Here is a 21,129-nt window from a genome sequence, read left to right on the forward strand (position 1 = left end):
AGAGCGTGTGCTATTTTACCTGGATATTCACTTTTTTCATCTAAAATCACATTAACATCCGTAAAAAGTGGAAAAATTATTGTTCTGAAGTGACAATGGGTATTAGCCTGAGAAATATAAAAAATGTAAGTTGTGACAATTGCGTATTTTGTGAAAGATAGCTGTAAGATGGAAACGTTGGAACAAAATGTGATGAATTCGGATTGAACAAGTGTTTCCTTACTCAAAACGAGATAAAAATTATCAATGTGTTCTTTGAAACGCACCGAGACAGCAAACCCTACAAAGACGTGGAGCTCGAGACACAAACGGATAAAATACTATGAGTATTTCTCGATTTTATAAGTTTCTTCAGTATAAGCTAGCAAATATGTTTTGCAGACATCGTGTAACATATGCAAGTACACGTATAAGATGTTATGAAAACACCGATTGAGGCAAATATTGTAACCACTTCTAGATCGGATGAAATATGAAGTGATAAGTAAGTTTCCAAAATTTGGTCTTAAATCAGAATTTAAATGGACAGTGTCGTACATACATACTATAAAACGGTATAAACAAAAACCCAAATATAGTTTGTCTAGTGCTAAAAATAGAATACGTAAAATCCAAAATAAAACGTAAACAAACTTCAGCTGTATTAGTAAACGTTTGTAAACATAAATAGGATATGTGATCTTGACATATTTTATTCTTTCGTTTTTGTTTGTAAACGAATTATTTAACAAGCTATTGTTGGTAAAACTCATTTCACAGTTTTTGTAAATTAAATCAGCTACATAGTTTGACATAATTAACTCTATTTTGGCAACTCTGTTATTACCACTTTCTATTAAATATTTTGATTTTACATTAGAACCTTGTATTGTTTTACATTTTTTCATAGTTTGTAACAACGTAATAAAGTAAGTGCCTGTACGGTACAACTTAGTTATAGTGTTACACAACATTAAAGATGTATTGCATACAAAAGAAAAACTAAAACAAGTTTTGATTTTCTTTATATTAGAATCCTTCACACAAATATTAATATCATCTCTATGTGAAATATACATCACAATTAAATTCAATACAACAAACTTTAAGAAAAGAATCATTATCTTTTCACAAAAACACAATTCAATGTTTACTCTTTTGAAGAGCTTGTTTTTACATACCATTTTTATCTTTTTTTAAAAAAAAAATTTTCGGTTTAATTAAAATTACACTATTACATAATAATTAACCTTTATTTGCTTTTTTACCTTTGTCCCTCTCCTCAGGTGTTGGAGGAGTGTGTTGATTTTTGTTTCTACCCTTACCATGTTGATTTCTACTTTCTGGAGTGTTTACAGAAGCATCAATTGTACCTTGAGATTTAACAAAAGAAATAGACTTTTCATTTTTTTGGAAGTGTTTCGATTTCTCCCAGTTCTTGGATTAAATTAATGATGCATGTCACAACATATCAATATATATAAGAAAACCACTGGGCATCGCATGCAGATACAATTAGACGGACGCACAACCGTACCATCGTATCAGACAGGTCTGATGAAACAGGTCAGGGGACTTTATTTTAAAATGAGAGTAGACTTTCAAATTAAAACATACAGTTCATGTACACGCGGTTAATCAACCAGAATAGTTTACAGTGTCTTGGTCCGGTGCGTTGAACTATTTTTCTTTAAATGGACGACCTATTTTCTATTCTATTCCGACTATTTCAGATATCGTCCAAATATTATCATCGCAAGAAGTAGGTGTGACGCTCGGTTGTAAGATGTGCCCAATTCAGATTATTTTGTTTCGTAGAAATAAGCAGATTTGTTTTCATCGTCAGACAAAATATGTAGAGTAGAGAAAGATTCACAAAGCAGGAAAATGAGCATATACTGTGAATATATATGTTGAGAAACCACATATTATACCTTTCCATACATTCAGATAATCCACATTAAATATAATCGACACATATTTAAGACCGCAAAATAATTTACAAATCACCATAATCATAAAGTGTACAGATTCGAATCTACCGTATGCACGCTATCCAATTTTAATACGATAATGTGAAAATCGATTACAAATTACGATTGAATAGAAAAAAGAACAAATATGGTGGAACGTTACAAATGTACCCATGTATAACCTGAATGCAAAATAGTAAATACTTATAGAGATTGTCAAAAAGTCTTCAACAAGTGTAAACACACCTTCAAGTAAGCTTTGAAAGGCCCCTACAACAAAAATAATAAAATCTACGTAACAGAACGATGACAATTCTTCAAAATCAAATTAAAAATAGATATAACGACACATAGACTGTGAATATGCGCATGAAATTTGCGGTGGGGCAAGGCTATTTTTTTAGGCCTTAACAACCCCTTTCTATATAAGGTCAAAATCAAACTGAAATAGCGAACAAACACAACATAAATTCACTCAATAAAACAAACCAATTTTCTCAATGGAATATCTAAACATACACAATAACGACAAATTGAGGTATCAACTTATAGAACGCTTGCAGTAATTGAACGCTAGCTCAGAACAAATCAAAGAATTACAACACCATCAAAACCACCAGCATTAAAAATAATCGGTTTCAGTGGATTGAATTTGGAGTAGTAACATCAAGTATTAAAATGGCAAACTATTTAGTGCAATAGTAAACAAAAATAGAATGCAATAAGGGGTAGAATATCTCAATTTGTCAATAGAATATTAACATAAAAAAAGGACTTCTAACGTGTCGAAAGAGAAAAAATCGTTATCAAAACAAAGGCTTTCAGCAGATGAACAACAAACATAAAAAAAGCTGTAATAAACCAACAGAAAGGACGAAACTCATCAAAGAAAAGGATTTAGTCTCGAAATAGTGTTAAAGCTTTAGAAAATTATTGCCATTGGAGTTTGTCAACCGTATATTATGAGTTTTTTTTATTTAAGAGAATATAAATCAAGATTAGCATGTGAATGACAGGTCAAGTCGTTACTGGAAATGACCATTGTTTCTGTTTTCTCTCTTACTGGCCACTTTATCAATTTGATTTTTTTTAAAACGAATTAAACCATGGAAAGGTATTATCAAGCAAGACTTGTTCCTAGTAGGGAAATGTCAGGTTAAGTCGTAAACGATAATAAAAATCATCGATGTTTTCTTCTCTAGTTGGCCACTTGATCAACTTAATATCTTTTTTTAAAACCGCACTAAACCATTTATGAATGATTTTCGTAGATGGCAAATCGTCGTTCTCAGTAACTACTATAAACTTCCTTAAATTGTTTTCAACATATTCATATATTGCTTTCCTTATTTCATATTGTCTTTTTTTAAAATCGTCATCGTTAAAGGTTGGCATGTCGAAATATATGAAGTTTCTGCTTTTACTTATTGCATCTGAGATTTGTAAATATTCGTCTCCCCCTGGGATAGAATCTCGGTCTCTAAAATACGATTTGAATCCGTACCATTCAACTTTGTTAAGTACATCTTTAGCGTGTCGTCGGCATTTGTCATTTTCATTCAAATACGAAAAATATAATTCATAAGGCAGCTTTATACCTAAAACTCCTTCACCGAGTTTTCGTAAGAATCGTTCGAAGCTATAAACTATCCTCCATCGAATGTTATAAAGTATAGTCACTATTACCAAGACACTACAAAGAGTAACCAGCAAACAAATCCCTGTTTTCAGCCATCTTTTTGAGTCACAGTGAGCGAAAAACTTATTTATATTATCCGAAACGTCAACTGTATATCTTTTTTCATTTGTTGGTTTCGGAATCCAGCAAGAGTAGTTTCCCTTGTTGTCTAATGTAACATTAGTATTCGTGAGCCATTCTACAAAGTCTTCGGTTTCACAAGAGCAGATAAAAGGGTTTTTGTCGAGATATAGTCTAAATGACCCAAACTTCTGTCTTTGGTTGTCTATCCACTTACATACATGCATGGGTATAGAAGTTAACTCATTATAGGAAATATCCAATTGTCTTAACTCTGGAAATGTTGTTATAATATCGGGTATCCCATCAAACATATTATGAGATAAGTTTAACGACCGTAGATGTCGCAATGGTCCAAATGATCTGAGCTTGAGGAACCACATGTAATTGTATGAAATATCCAGATTATGTATCTTAGGGCACCAGTGAAATATTGTATTATTAGTTTTAACAACATGGTAAAGTTTGACATTTCTAAGAACTAAAGTCCTTAAGTTCTCAAGATGAGAAATTTTCCCTTCTCCAATGGTTATAGCGGAATCGATTCCAGACAAATCCAGATGTTTCATTTTATTGGTCCCTTCAAATGTTAGGTACGAAAATATTTCAGTTTCAAAATACGACACTTCTAAATGTTCAAGGCTGCTGTTTATTAACTTAAATTCTCGAAATCCCCCTACCGCCATCAAATGTGTAATCCTAGCAAATTGTAATTGTCGGGGAAGGTAAATAACCACATTAACATTTGACATTTTATAGTGGTTTTGGGTCTTCTCGTACACCCATGAATTATGCTCATCTCTGTAAACATTAATAAAAACCGGATCGCGAAACTCCAGTGGCAGGTACGAAAAATCAAGCAGCTTCAAGTTATTTAGTCGCGACAAATAAATAGAAAACTGTACAGCCCAGCCATCCATACTAAACCGGTTTCCCGCGCTAAGCACATTTTCAAAACAATGTGGATGTTTTGACATACTTAAAGCATTTTCCTTCACAGAAACGATATTATTGTCGGAGATATCAAAGGTTCGTACACAGATGTTGTTAAAATATTTCAAATCTTTTGGCGTCAGAGTTATGATTGGTAGGATTCTAAAGATACCAATGACACCTGTCACTCCTCGGAAATATATTCCATCCATTGTTCTGTTTTGCAGGGGACGAAGCAGTTCAAATGCCGGAATGAGTTGTACGTTGCTGTTTGTTAAGTTAAGTACGCTTAAATGTGGGAACGGTTTCAAAAGCCATGGATCAACATCAACAAAATGGTTGCACGTTGTCAAATGAAACTCCTTTAAGCTATTGGGGAAATGTTTAAAGGTATTATTCAATACATCAGCTTTACAATAGTCGAATTTCAATTTTTCTAATGATCGTAACATTTTGAACTTTTCTCCGAATTCAGGATTTGATATTAAGTCAATCGATAACTCGCGTAACTTCGTCAGGTCATTTGTCGGAATATTATACTTGTCATACTTGTTGCTTACCTTTTTGTCTGAATTCCTGCTTATGTCCAACTTTTCTAAAGATTTAAGTGGAATAAAAACGGCATTTGGATAAGCATTTGAAACATTCAATTTATTTCTACGCATAGACAACAACGTCAACCTTTCCAAACCTCGAAATGCATTTGGATGAATATGAACGAGTTTATTATCGTCGATGATCAGATGTTTTAATTCCCTGTACCTAACGAAAGTTTCTGAATGAAGTTCTCGAATCAGGTTTCTACTAAGATCCAATGTTCTGATTTTCTGTGGTAATCGTTTTGGAACTTCCATTAATTGCATGTTCCTACAAGAAACATATCTCTGATTGTGGCTTATTATACAACCTTCGTTAATGCATGTAATTCCTTCAAAAGTTAATAATAATATCCAAACCATTTTACCACGTAGAATAGCCATTTTTGTATAGCTAACTGTGTCCTTAATTGATTTTACAGCTTAAAAATAAATTGCCGTATGCATTTTGTACGTACTGTCAGTGTGTTACTTCCTGTTTGTACAAGTTACCATCGAGCCAATAATAACACGGAAGTCCTAAGCTGGACGTAACCTTCTTGTCAGAAAAAAAATATTCGATCTAAAGTGATCAGCGATTGAATTTATAATGTATTTTACTTATAGATTTGACATGCGTTGAAAAAAGAATACATAGTGATCATGCATGTCAGAGTGTTGTTCTTATCACGAATATTTGCGCTTGCCTCGTTGAGATATGATTAATATTTAAATGGAAAGTATATATAGAAACATGTATACAAAAGGAAACGTTTCATATACATTTAGCTCTACAACTGAACCGAAAAATATTTAAATAAAGTCTACTTACAAATGAGGTTAAGCACAACTTCAACGCATCATTTCCTTTATTTTGTAAGGCTACAGGGTTTAAATCTACAACCATTGATGAATATTTTCCTATTAAAAACAACCTTACCGAGCGAGTTTTCTTTCGATTTGAAGTAAAATTTGTATGACGCTGATTTATTTAAAATTTTAAAATACATACAGATATGTGTCTTATTTTTCACTTAAATGGGCTCGTCGAAATAACCTTTCTTGTTTAGTTTTGGGGACCTGATTTTATCATTCGATGTTTCATATATTACTGGTAATAATGAACTTAAATATACAGATGCCTCAAACATAGCACAAATCAGCTACATAAAAATCGAAGTATATATATAACATGAAAACAAAGAACAAAGATGATTTCTATACAAAATGTTGCAAAATGAAAAATATGATTACATGTAAGACCTGACGTTAACGAAAACAAGACATCAAAACAAAAAGCTCAAACTCTTGCATGGTAACTCCTGCCTTGCCACCAGTGGCACACTGCAAATGAGTAAAATCTGGTAAGAGTTTAGCTACGGTAATGTAGCTACCCAACACTCCTTGTCGGTGCCGAGTAACAAAGAGGTCATATCAAAAACAAAAGTGCAAATCTAAACCAAGACCAAGGCGATAGCATTTATTAAAATAAGATGATTGATGATGTAAATGGTATGGTAATGGTAGTAAACTCATCCAAAAACGATAAAAAAAAAACTTAACAATATTACTTAATATGTACGACAATTCACCGATTGACCCCTGACCGGTTGATTTTGTACTTCTTAAGCTCACATTGATAAATCATGCGAAATCAAAAACTTATTTTAAAGATTTTTAAAGCAAATGAAATATATCCATGTCTATTTATTGACAACAAGAGAGTAGCGTGATACAAAATATGTTTCTACCGTTGTGAGTGATAAGTTATTACGATATTTCAGAGGAGTACACCACTGTACCTAGTTTTTTCCCAGTTCATGGGCTGTCAATCCGATACGAAGTGATATCTAAATGATGATATCTTGCCTCATTTGTGATCAAACTGTGATGACGATCGTAAATCTTCAGTAGCGATGAAATAAACAAAAGCTGAATATATCCTTTACAAAGGGTAGTATTCATGCTCTACAAAGAAATTCCGTGATAAGAATCCAAAGCATTCTTTTAATGCCGGAGATGTTTGTATTTTGTCAATGAGTAAGGGAAAGTTAAGAGGTTGAAAGTCAGAATCATCATGTTGTTCGAAAGCATTCGATTGCATGCGTTCTGTTTCATCTAATATGTATAAGTTATAGCCTTTGTATGAAGCAAAAGAAGGTGTATCACTTGTCTCCTTAATTTCAAGTTCATTTGGGTGGTTCACATGTAAGTAGTCCTTGAAACTGGGAAAATCATATATATTTGATTAAACATTATCTATACAATGGATATTAAAATTGAAAGACTGGGCTACTCGTTTCCTTTTTTGTCTGTCTTGTTCCTAATAAAATCTGGCTTCATACATTTATATAAATGGATCGGTCAAGAGTGGTGCAAAATTTGTCCCAATCGATTCTGTAATCGTATTAAATTTCGAGGTTGCTAATTTTTGCGGATTATTTTAACGGAATATATTCGCGACTATCAATTTTTGCGGTTCAAAAAATTATTAGTGTTAGAGTGTTGAAAAACAATTTTACGTGTACTATTTTTGCACCCTTCAGTCCACTGCGAAAATAGCGAAAACTAGAACACCGAGAATATTAATACGTAAATAGTATTTAAGAGGTCTGCTGGGCCAACTGTCCTCCAAATGCGTCAAAATGTTGACCATAAATTATAACATTAAACAACAAAACACTTTCTGTAAGAATCAGTGTGGTTTTTCAGAAAACACATATCTTTTTTACCTTATACTAGACTAATATATAATTTAGGCTCATGTGTTGTATTCAAACATCGGTGAATATGACCTCGCAGATCTAACTTAAGCTTATCACGCAGAAAGTTGGATAAAAGGCAAAAAACACAAGTTTGTATACGCTTCATCACAGTAACTCTTTAATCCATCTTTGACAGTCGTAGTTGGGAGGTAAAAGGTGTGAAGTTGTTTATTTAGATTCAGGGGAACGTGTTTTTCTTACTTCTAATTTACAATTCCTCCAAAAAATGTATTCTGATCTGAATATCTATTGGTGAAAAATCCGGGATCATTTGTCAAACATCAATACATTAAAGTCTTAATGGCACGGTTGTAGAGCATCGTTTTCCCCAACTTTTAAAGAAGTGGGACTCAAACAAATATTACACTCGTACAACTTTCTTATCATTTAATTTGAATGTACGACTATTATTTTCCAAATATGCGTGACGGTGATTCTGATAACCTTGAGTGTAATTGAGAGTAATACAGTTTATTTCAGGAAATTAAGTTGTGGTCATTCAATCTGTTTTGACTGAATGACCATAACCTGGTAAAATGATGACTTATAAAGGTAACTTTCTATCATTTCATGATATTGATAGGTCGAATGTAGTTAAATGCACTACGGAAAAAATGGCGGGAATATTTTCCCGCACTTCATCCATATATAAGCAGTCAAAAATATCTACGTCACAGATGCTTCAGGATAAACTTAAATAGCTTTTGCTTGTTTTCTAGATATCCTGAATATATTTTAGGCAAAAAATGACTAAATTGGGGAAAATGATGTGCTACCCATTACAGAGAATTGTATCTAAATCTCTTTCAACATTTTCCAGTTAACTATTTCATGAAATTATTATCGTGTGATTGTCTTCAATCAAGGTAATACTAATTCTTATCCCCGAAGTAAATTATATAACTCGTATAATTATGGTATACACTGAGCTTTATTACATACCAAAGTTTTTCCTCTATACAGAGTATGAAAAATCATTTGCTCTCAAATATCTGTACACCAAATGGCGAAGCATGGGATTTTTTTTTAAAGATTAACACATTATTTTTCCGCTTGTACGTTCTTTGATTTCTCAAAATATTGATCTCTACCGAAAAAAAATATTAGTTGAAATTGCTTTTTTTTTATAAATCAAACATGTACTGAAACTGTAAAGAAGTTGGTCTGGTAAGGACATAATTTCCCATTAAAATCGAAGTCTACCTGAAAAAAATTTAAAAGATGTTTCTCCAACTCTTAAAAGTGTTTTGCATTTGATTCGATCGCTTTATGATAATTATTTGAATATGCATGGTCATATAAGCCCTTCAATGTTGACTGAAATTGGAAACCTCTATTAAATCGGCGGTTTTTCGCTCTTTTAATAATGGCCAGATGCAAGGTCATTCTCATACTTCATATATTTTGTGTATAATTGTCACTTCAACTCATGTGAAAATATGTTCGCATATCTTCCGTGAACAAATGTGTGACCACTTCCGTTCCACTCTATATCATCATATAAATTGCAGAAATATTAAGTAGCTGATTTTGTAAGAATCATGCAAAAACTGAAAAATGTGATACACCCCAAAAAAAGACTACATATTTTTATTATTGTAACCAAGTTGTTGTATGGGTCTGTACTATGAAATGTGTAATTATTCATTCAAATCTGCCTGCTCTTAGGAGATAATCAACATTGAAAATCCAGTAGATTCTATTTGAGCGTCATTTACAGAGTAATCTCCCTTAATTTTGAAATCTACAGTACATTTTATATAATTTTTATCTCCTAAGAGCACGGATTATATGAAAAACCACATGTTAATTTCTGTTCACTATGACATTTCAAACAAAATATCAAAAATAAAAATATGTAGGCTTTTTACCCATGAATCACAGTTTGCATGATCCTTAGCTGGAGTGCTACTTAAATGTTCAAGTTTTTTAAAGTTACATGAATACATACGTTTATTTCTGGATTAACATCATAAATTTGTCAAAAACATTATGATTCAGTGTTCGCGACCATTAATCTATATTGCTTCTACTTAGAAATTATCTCTAATTGACTTTTTTTAAATGCATATATTATGAGGCCAAACGGGATCCTTAACGAACTTTTTTCATTCGGATAGACCTTTGTTTGTGATATCAATATGATAAGATACATATTTGTGTCATTGTATAGAAACTGCTTACACTTCAGAATACAGAAATTCTTTAATTAATATCAAAAATGTTTGAAGTGGACAAATATCATTGTAACAGTTTAGAGAAACAGTTATATCCCTGCATACAGCATTAAATCAAACAAATAGGTAAAATGTTCAGCGAAATAGGAGTGATTGTGACAAAAAATATTAACAGAAAAAGAGTAATCAATTGAACCAAGATTCGAGCGGAAATCAAAAGAATGTAACCCGGGGACAAATACCAGACATAGAAAACAGACGAACACAACAAAGAACATAAAGTAACTAAAATAATACATACAAAGTAACAACAGTAAATGAGTAACTCGGACTACACTAAAAACTGGTAGCATATAAACAGCTATAAAGTCAGCCTAATTAGAGTGAAGGATTAGGTCAGCAAGTAGAGGATCACAATTTGTTCCCATTGGAATGCCGACCGTTTGTTGAAAAAAGGCTTCCACTACACTGAAGAAATAAACTATACATCGCTATGTAATCATAAGCATCAATAAGACCCCTATCGGTAGTTCAAATGATCCCTAGAACTGGGAGCATAACTGCAATAAGGAGAGCATAAATCTCTATGACATAAGTCAAAACTATTCTCTGAAATCACCAATTAGAACCACACTTTGCATGAATGTTCCTTAGGATATTCTGCATAGTAATGATGTAGGGTTTTTTAACCGTCGAAAGACATAGCCGCCGTTCCTAAAAAGGTGCTAAGGCAGAAGTTCTTCGCATATATCTCCAAACCCATAATTCTGACATGGGAGTAAAGTGTTTAACATGATTAGATCTATCTATGGTCAAATTTTCGTGTAAATCGGCCAAGTCATGTTGGAGTTATTGCACCTTTTCCGACGTTTCTTCGCTATTTTTAATGTTGTTTCTTTCAGAAACCCTCTCCTCTGACACCACTGAACAGAGTTCAATGAACATTGATATGATTGTTATTTAGGTATTAGTGTTTGGAATATCTATCCGAGAAAAAAACATGGCTGCTTTTTTTTAAATGGAACGTTGCCAGGTAAACGAGTAAGGCTCGTGGGCTATTTTGAGACAGCAAATATTATTTATATTTGCAAAATGCGACATATAACTAATATCGGTGCCAAATGGGAGTAAAACTACTACAATTTTGTAGTATATTGAGATTGAGAAAATCAATTATTACTTTAAAACTTGGTATGTGTTAGAGGTCGGAATTATTTATATAATTGGCACTTGAAATATTCAGATTATTTCCACGCAAAGAGAGTAATATCAACTTTTTCAAATCTCGAAATGCGTTTGGATGAACATGCATGAGCTTATTTTTAGTGATGGTTAGTTGTTTCAATTCATCGTATTTTGCAAAAGCTTCTGAATGCAGCTCTTGTATCATGTTCCCACTTAGATCCAACGTTCTGATTTTTTGTGGCAACCGCTTTGGAACTTCCACTAAATTCATGTTCCTACAAGAAACATATCTGTGATTATGGCTTATAATACAGCCTGCAATGGCGTATGTTGTGGCTTCAAAAATAAATACTATATTCCAATCCATTTTACAATGTAGAACAGTAACTTTGATAAAACCCTTGTCTCTTAAACATGCAGTTTAAGTTACTGACGATGCACTACTTCCTTTATTCTTCTTGATATCGTAGCACGTAATACGCAGAAGTTCTAAGCTATTACAAACCCACCCCTTGTGTTATAAACATGTTTGGCGATTATTTTACCAGTAACTGTATTTTATTTCACAGGTTTCACATGCAATAGAACAGAAACTCAATACATAATGTCAAGGTATCTTTCTTACCGTAAATTTTATTTAATGGGAAACAAAATGTAGATACAGGTATATACCAAATTTTTATAACTATGCAATTGAATGGTTTATGACTTGAATATTAATTGGATCGGCTTGTTACCCTGTTATCTGACAAACATTCGGTTTTTATGAGTAATGGCTGACGTTTTTGTAGATTTTTAAGTATTAAAAACAATATAGATTGTTTCTATATATATAAATAATAAAACCTCTGTTAGCTACCTTTAGATTTGATGTTAAAACTTGTACATGATGTCTCGCCTTTGTTTTTCCTAAAACAATTGCATCCCCTTTTCCATCGAGGAAAAACTAATTAATAGAACATGCACCTTATCATTTTCCATGTGATCATTTAATGTGTTAATACTGGTAAATACTGAAATTATACAATCTATTTTGATAAAGAAAAATAAGGAATTTTTTTATTTTATATCGAATCACAACCCCCCTTTCCAAATTATTCGCGGTACTGTCACAGTAGATGGAAAGCACAGTGGATGGAGGAGGATCCATTTTCAGATTTTTAGAACAATCTTCTAAATTTAAAGGGGTCATTTTTTAACAAACCTTATGACTTTCTTTAGTGTGAAGGACCAATTTCTCTTAGAAGTGGCAAATAGCCGATGTTCTCTTGCCTTCCAAACCCCTGGTTTCAAACTAAAGAAAATCATAGTAGTGGTGAATTCGATAACATTGTGACTGTTATTCTGTCACAATCATGTGTTCACGTACCTTGTTTACATGTGCATACATATCTCTATTTCCCTGTGAGTATGAAACTGTGCGTTGATATAATTAGCATTCATTCTACACCATAAATGTCTGAAAAAAATTTTGTTTTTCAAAAACATTAACGAAATGATATCTGTGTTGATTTTCTCACGTTGCTTGTTTGATATAGAAACCACTCGAATTACAGGAAGTATTCCCATATCAAAAGTGGACTAATATCATATTTACAGCATATACCTGTATACAAATTTAAATAAATAACTATGTAAACTATTTAGAGGATCATATATTCATCGTGAAAAAAACAATGTTGTAGTCAAAGATGTTTAGACACTCTCCCTGCTGAGTGTTTACGAAGCAATACTTGCATTGACTCGCTTTTTAAAATGATGTCATTTTGTTTCCAGAATGAAAAAAATCCTGACATTTGGCTAAAGGGTATTTTTAATCCGATTCTAAAAATGATGGTAAATTTGACCCTCTGTCATTTAGGGAAATTACCTTTTGTTTTTTTTTGCAGAAATTTTTTGCTGATATTTTAAACAAATGCTTAAATATTTGGTTATAAAAAAACAATGTAATCTATGATGAACAGAATGATTTTCGTAAAGGTAGAAACTGTGTTGATCATATTTGTGTTATTGATATCATAATGAATGGTAAGGGTGCAAGGAACACATTTGTTTGTTTTGTTGATGCAAAGAAGGCTTTCGATACGTTGACTAGAGACTGTCTCTTGTACAAGTTAAAATCCCTTGGTATAAATGGAAATTGTTTTATTGTATATCAGCTTTATATAAGAATGTAAGTTATTCTGTACGTGTAAACAATTTTTTGACATAATTTTTTTTCATTTGTTCATGGTGTTAAACAAGGTAAGCCAACTGTAGAATACAAATTGATGACACAATGTTTTCTGTTTCGTTATATGCTGATGATATAGCATTTTTAGTACCTGATGAACAAAAGCTCCAAACTGTGTTACACATTTTGAAAAGGTGGTGTGCAAAATGGAGATTAACAGTAAATCAGAAGAATTATTTCATAAATTTAAATGTGGCGAAATGTGTCTGAATTTTGCATCTTGCTACAAGTATCCAGGTGTATTACTTAATGAAATCCTGGATTATGCATTTAATGCCAAAGAACCAGCAAATCTGCAACTAGAGCACTTGGTCTATTAAAAGCTAAGTATTGCAAAATAGGTTTATGAATTTTTATGTTTACACAAAACTATATGACTATTTAGTTAAACCTAGTTTTACGTATGCTTCTAGTGTTTGGGGGAACATTATTCGAAACAATGCTTGTAAATTTTCCCTTGTTGTAACGAAGAGAAGTAGTAATTTAGCTGCAAGAGAGGATATGGGTTTTCTGTCAGAAGATGCATTGTTAAAACCAAAATTTTTCGTTTATGGAATCGTTTGAAAAACATTGATAATAGTGCAATATGTAAAAAAATACATGCATGGTCGATTAGACGTAAATCGTCATGGGATTATAGAGTTTTGCAGCTTGTTTGCAAATACAAGATAATTAATGATGTACATGATGTTTTTGAATTGAACAATGTATGGGAATCTCATCGTATTACTGAAAGAGAGTCATGGTATAATGAAGGTATCGATAACAAACTTGAATTTTTAATGTCAAATATAGAAATGGTTCCAATTTAAGTCAGTTGTGTACACAAAATGTTTTATGGACGAAAACATGCGTTCTTTTAGTATAATGTTTTAAGTGTTATAGTATATAATATTTTTATCTAGCTTTCTGTGGTTTGCTTTATTCGTAATGTCTCATAAGCCGTTATCGTCTGGCATCTTTTACCGTAACTATGTTCTTCTATTGATATAATATGTAATGTATAATGGTGACACTTTAAAGAAATATTATTTATTTGTTTGTTTCCACGTGAATCCACTGACATTGCTTAGAATGCGGTTCAATTAATTTTAACTAAACTAGAATTAGTTGTATTATGCAACATTTGTTGATATATGGAATTTCATAAGAACATCGTTAATTCCAGTACATCAGTTCCAACGATTGACTCGCGCAAGTGTTTGTAAGTATGAGGTTATTTCTAAAGCTTTGTGAAATGTTTTGTTTTTCATTTTCTGAGAAAGTATTTGACAGGGTCATCCACAGAATGGCGATAAACATTTTGCATTTGAAGATTTATCGTCGTGAATCTAACTTTGACGCCTCTAAACCTTCAAATTCTATACAAGTGTTTCCTAAGTCCATTGCTCATAATTTGCTACACCGCTTCCTGTATAATATAGCACATTTATACTTTTATACATTTATAATTTCAATTTAATCAAAAAGTTTATTTCAAATCTAATATATATTTAAAACATAAGTTCCAAAGAAGATATACAAATTGACTATGCTTGTAGGATTCAAAATGGATACATAACTTGAGTCAAATATTAAAGGGAAGTAAAACTATTTTTAAAAAACCAAGTCCATTCAAACTTAATACCACAAAAATGCTTACAATGACATCCAGAAAGTTTGGAAGAGTTGTAAATACTGAATACTGATTTCCGTACATTCATCTAAATTAAAGGCTTAATCCATGTTTCACAAAATGTAATTAGTTCAAAAAAGGAAATAGCAAGATATATACAGTTGTCTTCCTACTTAAATATAAATTCCTATTGTTTTATCTTGAACTTAAGAAACAAAAGGAATATATTTTTGTATGAACAGACAGTAAATAATGTTTGCTGGACCTTTCCCCCAAATTCCTATTTTACGCTCAACTTCCTACTTCGTTGACAATGAGCAAAATAAAGTCTGTATATACTGACATTATTTAATAACCCAAACTTTCCATAAAAGTCCATTCAGCTGTTTCAATATTGGTAACCCATACCATCAATCTGGGTAAATGACAAATCACATAATACTGTAAAAAGGAAATTTTCGCGGGGTGATATTTTCGCGTTTTACATGTTAAAACCTTTCGCGTGGGGGAAATTTTCGCGGAAAATTTCTTACCAAATGTGAAATTTCGCGATCGTTGGAAATAAAATGAAACAGAGTTATCCTTCTTTCACTCATTAACCAAGTCCATGGGTTACCCTAAGGGTTTAAATCTATATTTACGGGTGAACTTTACTAACTACATGTAGTCGTATTTACATCTAAATACAGACGGATTTTGTGGCAATCGAAATGCTTCGTCCATGGCTAGACCAAACTCCGAAAAAAATTGGATTACCAGACCCAACAAAGCATTCTACGCCAGAAAAACAAAAACTTACGGAGGAATTAAATGACATTGTGGAAGTCGAATATGTTGCTAAAACTCCAGGGTCTGAATCAAGGAAAAGAAAACGTGGGGAATATGTTCATTATACTCCAGAACAGAAAGCTAAGATAACCCGCTACACAATAGAACATGGAGCCACTAGAGCTGCTCGTCACTTTTCTGATACTTTTGGAAAGAAACTTAACGAAAGTACTGTTCATTCGATGAAATCGTCGTATTTACTGCAGTCAAAAAACAATAAAGAAACTCTAACTGAAATTGTTTCTAAACCGAGAGGTCGACCGAAGCTTCTTGGTGAGGAATTAGACATAGAAGTATGTGACTACATTCGTGACCTCCGAGATGAAGGTGGATGTGTGAACACATTAATAGTGCAAAGCATCGGCAGAGGAGTTGAAAAGAAACAAATCTTCGCTACCCGAATACGAAGGAAAAATTGAACTATCAAGAGAATGGGCTAGATCCGTGTTAGACAGGTTGAACTTTAAAAAGAGAAAAGCTGCAAAAGGAATAAAACATTTACCAGCAGATTTCGAAGATGTGAAACGGGAATACTTGAATAGAATTGATAATGAAAATTTTATTTATTCGATTAAAAAATACTAGTTGTTCGATGGCAGTACCGAATTATTATTCCGGATAGTCTCATATAAACCCATACAGCGGATTAGGATGAGTTAAACATATAACATGGACACCCTGTCATCCATATTAATCCATAACAAAGTCCATGTTTTGCTAATAGAAATCCCATATTAGTTCAGAACAAAATCAAAATATCACTTACGTAACCTCATAACTCTTCCGAAAAAGTTTTTTATAAGAGTAATCAGTAAAACTATGATTCTAGCGGAAATCTAAAGAATGTAATCCAAGGACAAAGACCAGACATGGAAAACAGACAATTACAGCAAAGAACAAAAAGTAACTAAAATAATACATACAAAGTAACAAAAGTAAATGAGCAACCCGGACTCCACTAAAAACTGGGAGCTTGGACCAGGTGCGCCGGTAGGGTTTGCATACTCTGCTTCAACACCCGCCGAGTTGCTCATAAATAGTCAAGTCCAAGGTAGAAAAAGACCGCTTTCTCAACCAGTCAGGGTCTTACCTTTTGGATATGAAAATAGTCCAGCAACTTTCGATAGGCTTATGGAGGATGTACTTCATGGACAACAATGGACTGAATGCTTTCTGTATATTGATGACATTATAATACCAGGATCAATGATGGAACCAAGTTTAACGAGGTTGGAGCGTGGTTTTACAAGGCTAAGGGAGGCTGTCACAGCACGGAAGAACTTCTTCCATATGTTTATGGAAAAAATATTAAACTGAGGTCAGATAATGCAGCGGTCAGCAGGATGACAGACCTCAAGAACCCCACAGGTCAAGTAGCTAGGTGGATCGAACAACTTGGATCATATAAATTAGACATTCAACAACGCTCTGCTAAACACTAGGTATTGGTTAAACGAGGACTACAAGTTTCAGACCACAATCTAATCTAATAGAAAAAAAATCAACAACACTTTAGCCATTATGTTGACAAAGTACTGCGAAAAAAGTCAGGATCAATGGGATAGATATCATCAGCAGGTCATAATTGGATCACTCTTCTGTTCAAGTTTCAACAGGAAGGACACCACATCGTCTAGTGTTCTGTTGAGAAATAACACTCCCTCTGCAATTCCTCATACCAAAACCAGAAAGGGATACCCTATTCTCTGAACAATCTCAGGATTACATCAGTCAGCTGACAAGAAACTGAAAAACAAATTGGAACAAAGTCATCAAGTTCGTAGGAAATCACTCAACCAAACTGCTTCTTTCCAAAAGAGGAGATATGATTTAAAAGCTAAGAAAACATTCTTTGAAAAAGAAGTATGGATCTTTAATCAAAGTAGGAAAATTGGGCAATGCCCAAAACCTATTTTAAAATGAAAGGGACCTCACATTGTAGAGAAAAATATAGCTGATGTTACTTACCGTGTCAAAAGAACAGGAAAGCAACCATCATCAGTTTACCATGTAGATTGTCTGGCTTTATACACTGGGAGAAACATTTAAATTTAAAGAGGCGCTTGTCAAGGATCAAAACACCTGAAGGTGAATGCCTTGTTAAACCATGCTATTTAATTTATTTTTGTGTGAAGATGGATCCATCGAAAGATTAGGAAGAGTCTGGCCAACCAAAGAGCTTAATCTACTTTTTTAATTTTGAGAACAGCAGCAGCGTCTGGTCATAGTAGGATTAAACAGTCCTGGAATAGCATGTTTTGCATGCTTGTTGGATTTTGAAGAGACGGATGCTGGCTTCTGCATGGTAAAAGTGGTTGAATACATGTAATTGGTCCGGGGTTGGATTTATCATTAACATATAGGAGCACATAAGTAAAACAAATACTTCATTGTCATTTCAGGATAACTTCTGCTGTTTCCTTGAAGTTTTGGCTTTGCCCAGATACCTTTGACAATCCTTTGGACCTAAAAGCGCATGCAATTTAGAACCATGAAGTTATTTGTCCTTTACGTCCAGAAAGCAGAGAATCGTCAAGAGGATAAATGAACTAAAGAGACATTGTAATATGCAACATCTTAATCTGGTCGGAGAATTCTAAGAGTTGGCTTTCCTCAATGAAGTGAATGAGTTTTGGTTGACAATCAGGCCACAAGACTATGCCATGGTAATGGAACCTTTGGATAGGAAGGACATGATGGCAGTTAGAACAAGGGCAGCCTTAAGTTCATGGCTAGAGAGGAAAGGGAGCAATGAGAAACCACTTGGGTACTGGGAAGTTGAGTGGAGAAGGGCCCAAGGAGTTATACCAGTTCACAACACCCCAAAGAACACAAAAAGAAAGTATGCCCCAATTCGAGAAGGGAAGAGACAAGAAAAGTCTCATGAAGGTTTATTAATAAACAGCATCTTGCTCACATCAACTGAGAAGGTTGGCTATTTAAAACTGGACTAAAGGACCAAGACACTTTGTTTAGGGTTGAATTTCAACAATGGATTGTGGAAGGAATCCAATGGAAAGGCTGCTGAAAAGGATGACAGTTGCAAGAGGAGGGGAAAGACCCCCTTCAGACTTTCCATGACAAAATAGAAAAAGAAGCCCAATATACCATTGGGGTGGCTGACAGACATTTAAAGTGAGGTGAGAATTCAAAGCAGGAAATATTAATGTGAAAGAGAAAGACGAAGAAGTGGCCAGACGTATTGAAAAGTTGAAAGAGTCAATGTTTAGAGAACCAGAGAAAGATACAACCATGGAAGTGTTAACGATGAAAGGGGTAACTAAACAATCTGAATTGGGAGATGATCAAGAATACCAAATCAGAGACTCAATAGTCAGAAACACCAGAGGAAACAGAAAGTATAGGACCATATAATAGGCAAGGAACAAAATGTTAGGGAAAAGGTGAGTGAAGGAAAAAAGGAAACCAACCTAACAGCGGTAGAAAGACTACTAAAGAGAGGAGAAATGCCCCTGTTCCCACCTGGAAGGAGACAGTGGAGTTCAGGTAAAGTGATATTATCAACTGTCATGCCCTGGCCTCCTGTAGGATACAGTCTTAACCACGGAAGAAAAACTCACTGCTTGGAGGTTTGCTGCCTTTTCCCTAGATTGAGATTTTGGTAAAAATGGAGATATCTTGAATAGATATGCCATGTTGGCATTGCCTGGGACTATCAAAAAACAGCTAAAGACTTGTGTCTCTAGCAAGAACATCTAACTACAAAGTGCTACTCCAAATCCATAATGGACAAATTACCTGAGATGATGCAGATGCATAGCTAGGTATTTTCGAGAGAGCCACCAGAGATAACAATCTAAAGGACCTATTAGACAGAATAGAGGACATTCCACTGAGGACTTCAACACAGGACCAGACAGACAGAAACGGTAAAGACCTGGCAGCCATATGAACATTAATATACAGAACAAGTTTCAAATATGATTAACTAACAATTTTTTTAATTGTTGAAATTAATAACTTTATTACAGAGTCAGAAGAAATACTTACATATAAGGTGTGGAAGGTGATATAGTAGTGATCATTCACTATATTTTTTATTATGTTTAGATGTTAACATGCAATTTTCCCAGTACTTTGGGAATATACCATTCATGATTTTACGAAAACTGGGGAGAAAAGCTTAAGTTCTTGCAAATTTAGTATTACATATTAATGCCAGAACTTAAGTTTAGCTTTTATTTTGTGTGCAAGTCCGTTTTCAACACATAAGGGGACTATGTTACTTATTTTCCATAATTTGTGTTTTAATGGAAGGTACTTTCAACATATGTGTCCAGTGTTGCGGACGCGTTTTTCAACAAACGGTCGGCATTTCAATGGGAACAAATTCTGCTCCTCTACTTGCTGACCTTTTCCTTCACTCTTATGAGGTTGATTTTATAGCTGATCTGATCCGAAAGAAAGAATATCGTTTAGCTAGATCCTTCAATCTCAGTTTCCGCTATACAAATGACGTATTATCTTTAAACAATCCTAATTTTGGGGATTTGATACATCACATCTACCCCAAAGAACTTGAGAAAAGGATACTACAGACACTGTGAATTCAGCCTCATATCTTGACCTACACTTAGAAATCGACGGTAAAGGAAAACTATTGACAAAATTTTACGACAAACGTGATGCCTTTTTAATTCAGAATTGTCAACTTTCCCTTCAGTCGTGGCAACATCCCTTCAGCACCTGCGTATGGAGTGTTCATATTACAACTCATAAGTTATGCCAGAGCTTGCCGAAACTTCGCAGACTTTTTGCATCGCGCTAGACTTCTAACAAGTAGGTTTCTGGAACAGAGTTATGTTGCTACAAGATTGAAGTCATTATTATAGAAATTTTATGGTCGTAATCATGAACTCGTGGATCGCTACTGTGTATCCATCTACGCTATGAAAACTGATTTGTTCAACGTGTCATAGTTTTTCTTTCTTCTTTCGACTACCCCGGACTTGACTTTTTTATGAGCAACTCGTTGGGTGTTTCTAGAAAAGAAGAGGACGCTTACTCTACCGGTGCACCTGGTCCATGCTCCCTGTTTTTAGTGGAGTCCGAGTTGCTCATATGCTTTTGCTACTTTGTATTTGTG

General features: G+C 33.7%; 2 protein-coding genes across 2 annotated transcripts in view; both read right to left on the bottom strand.

Moving 5' to 3' along the window:
- Nucleotides 1-987: 987 nt before the first annotated feature.
- Nucleotides 988-5,948, bottom strand: LOC148614379 (toll-like receptor 4). The gene has a single exon (XM_088588511.1). It carries the CDS (start codon nt 5,622-5,624, stop codon nt 3,090-3,092), a length of 2,535 nt encoding a protein of 844 aa, XP_088444637.1. The 5' UTR covers nt 5,625-5,948; the 3' UTR covers nt 988-3,089.
- Nucleotides 5,949-10,170: 4,222 nt separating this feature from the next.
- Nucleotides 10,171-21,129, bottom strand: part of LOC148614380 (toll-like receptor 3) — a 28,105-nt gene continuing 17,146 nt past the window's right edge. Inside the window, exons 2-3 of the transcript XR_015923650.1 lie at nt 12,716-12,805; nt 10,171-11,621 (exon numbers count right to left, since the gene is read on the bottom strand). The gene's annotated coding sequence lies outside the window, so the exon portion shown is untranslated. The remainder of the gene's footprint in view (nt 11,622-12,715; nt 12,806-21,129) is intronic.

The sequence above is a fragment of the Perna viridis genome, chromosome 6 (assembly GCF_037379345.1).
Source record: "Perna viridis isolate PV_CMFRI_1.1 ecotype Kerala chromosome 6, ASM3737934v1, whole genome shotgun sequence".
Lineage (NCBI taxonomy): Eukaryota > Metazoa > Mollusca > Bivalvia > Mytilida > Mytilidae > Perna > Perna viridis.

What these genes read in the sequence shown, in the direction of transcription:
- LOC148614379 (XM_088588511.1), bottom strand. Translation starts at nt 5,624, where the DNA reads ATGGCTATTCTACGTGGTAAAATGGTTTGGATATTATTATTAACTTTT.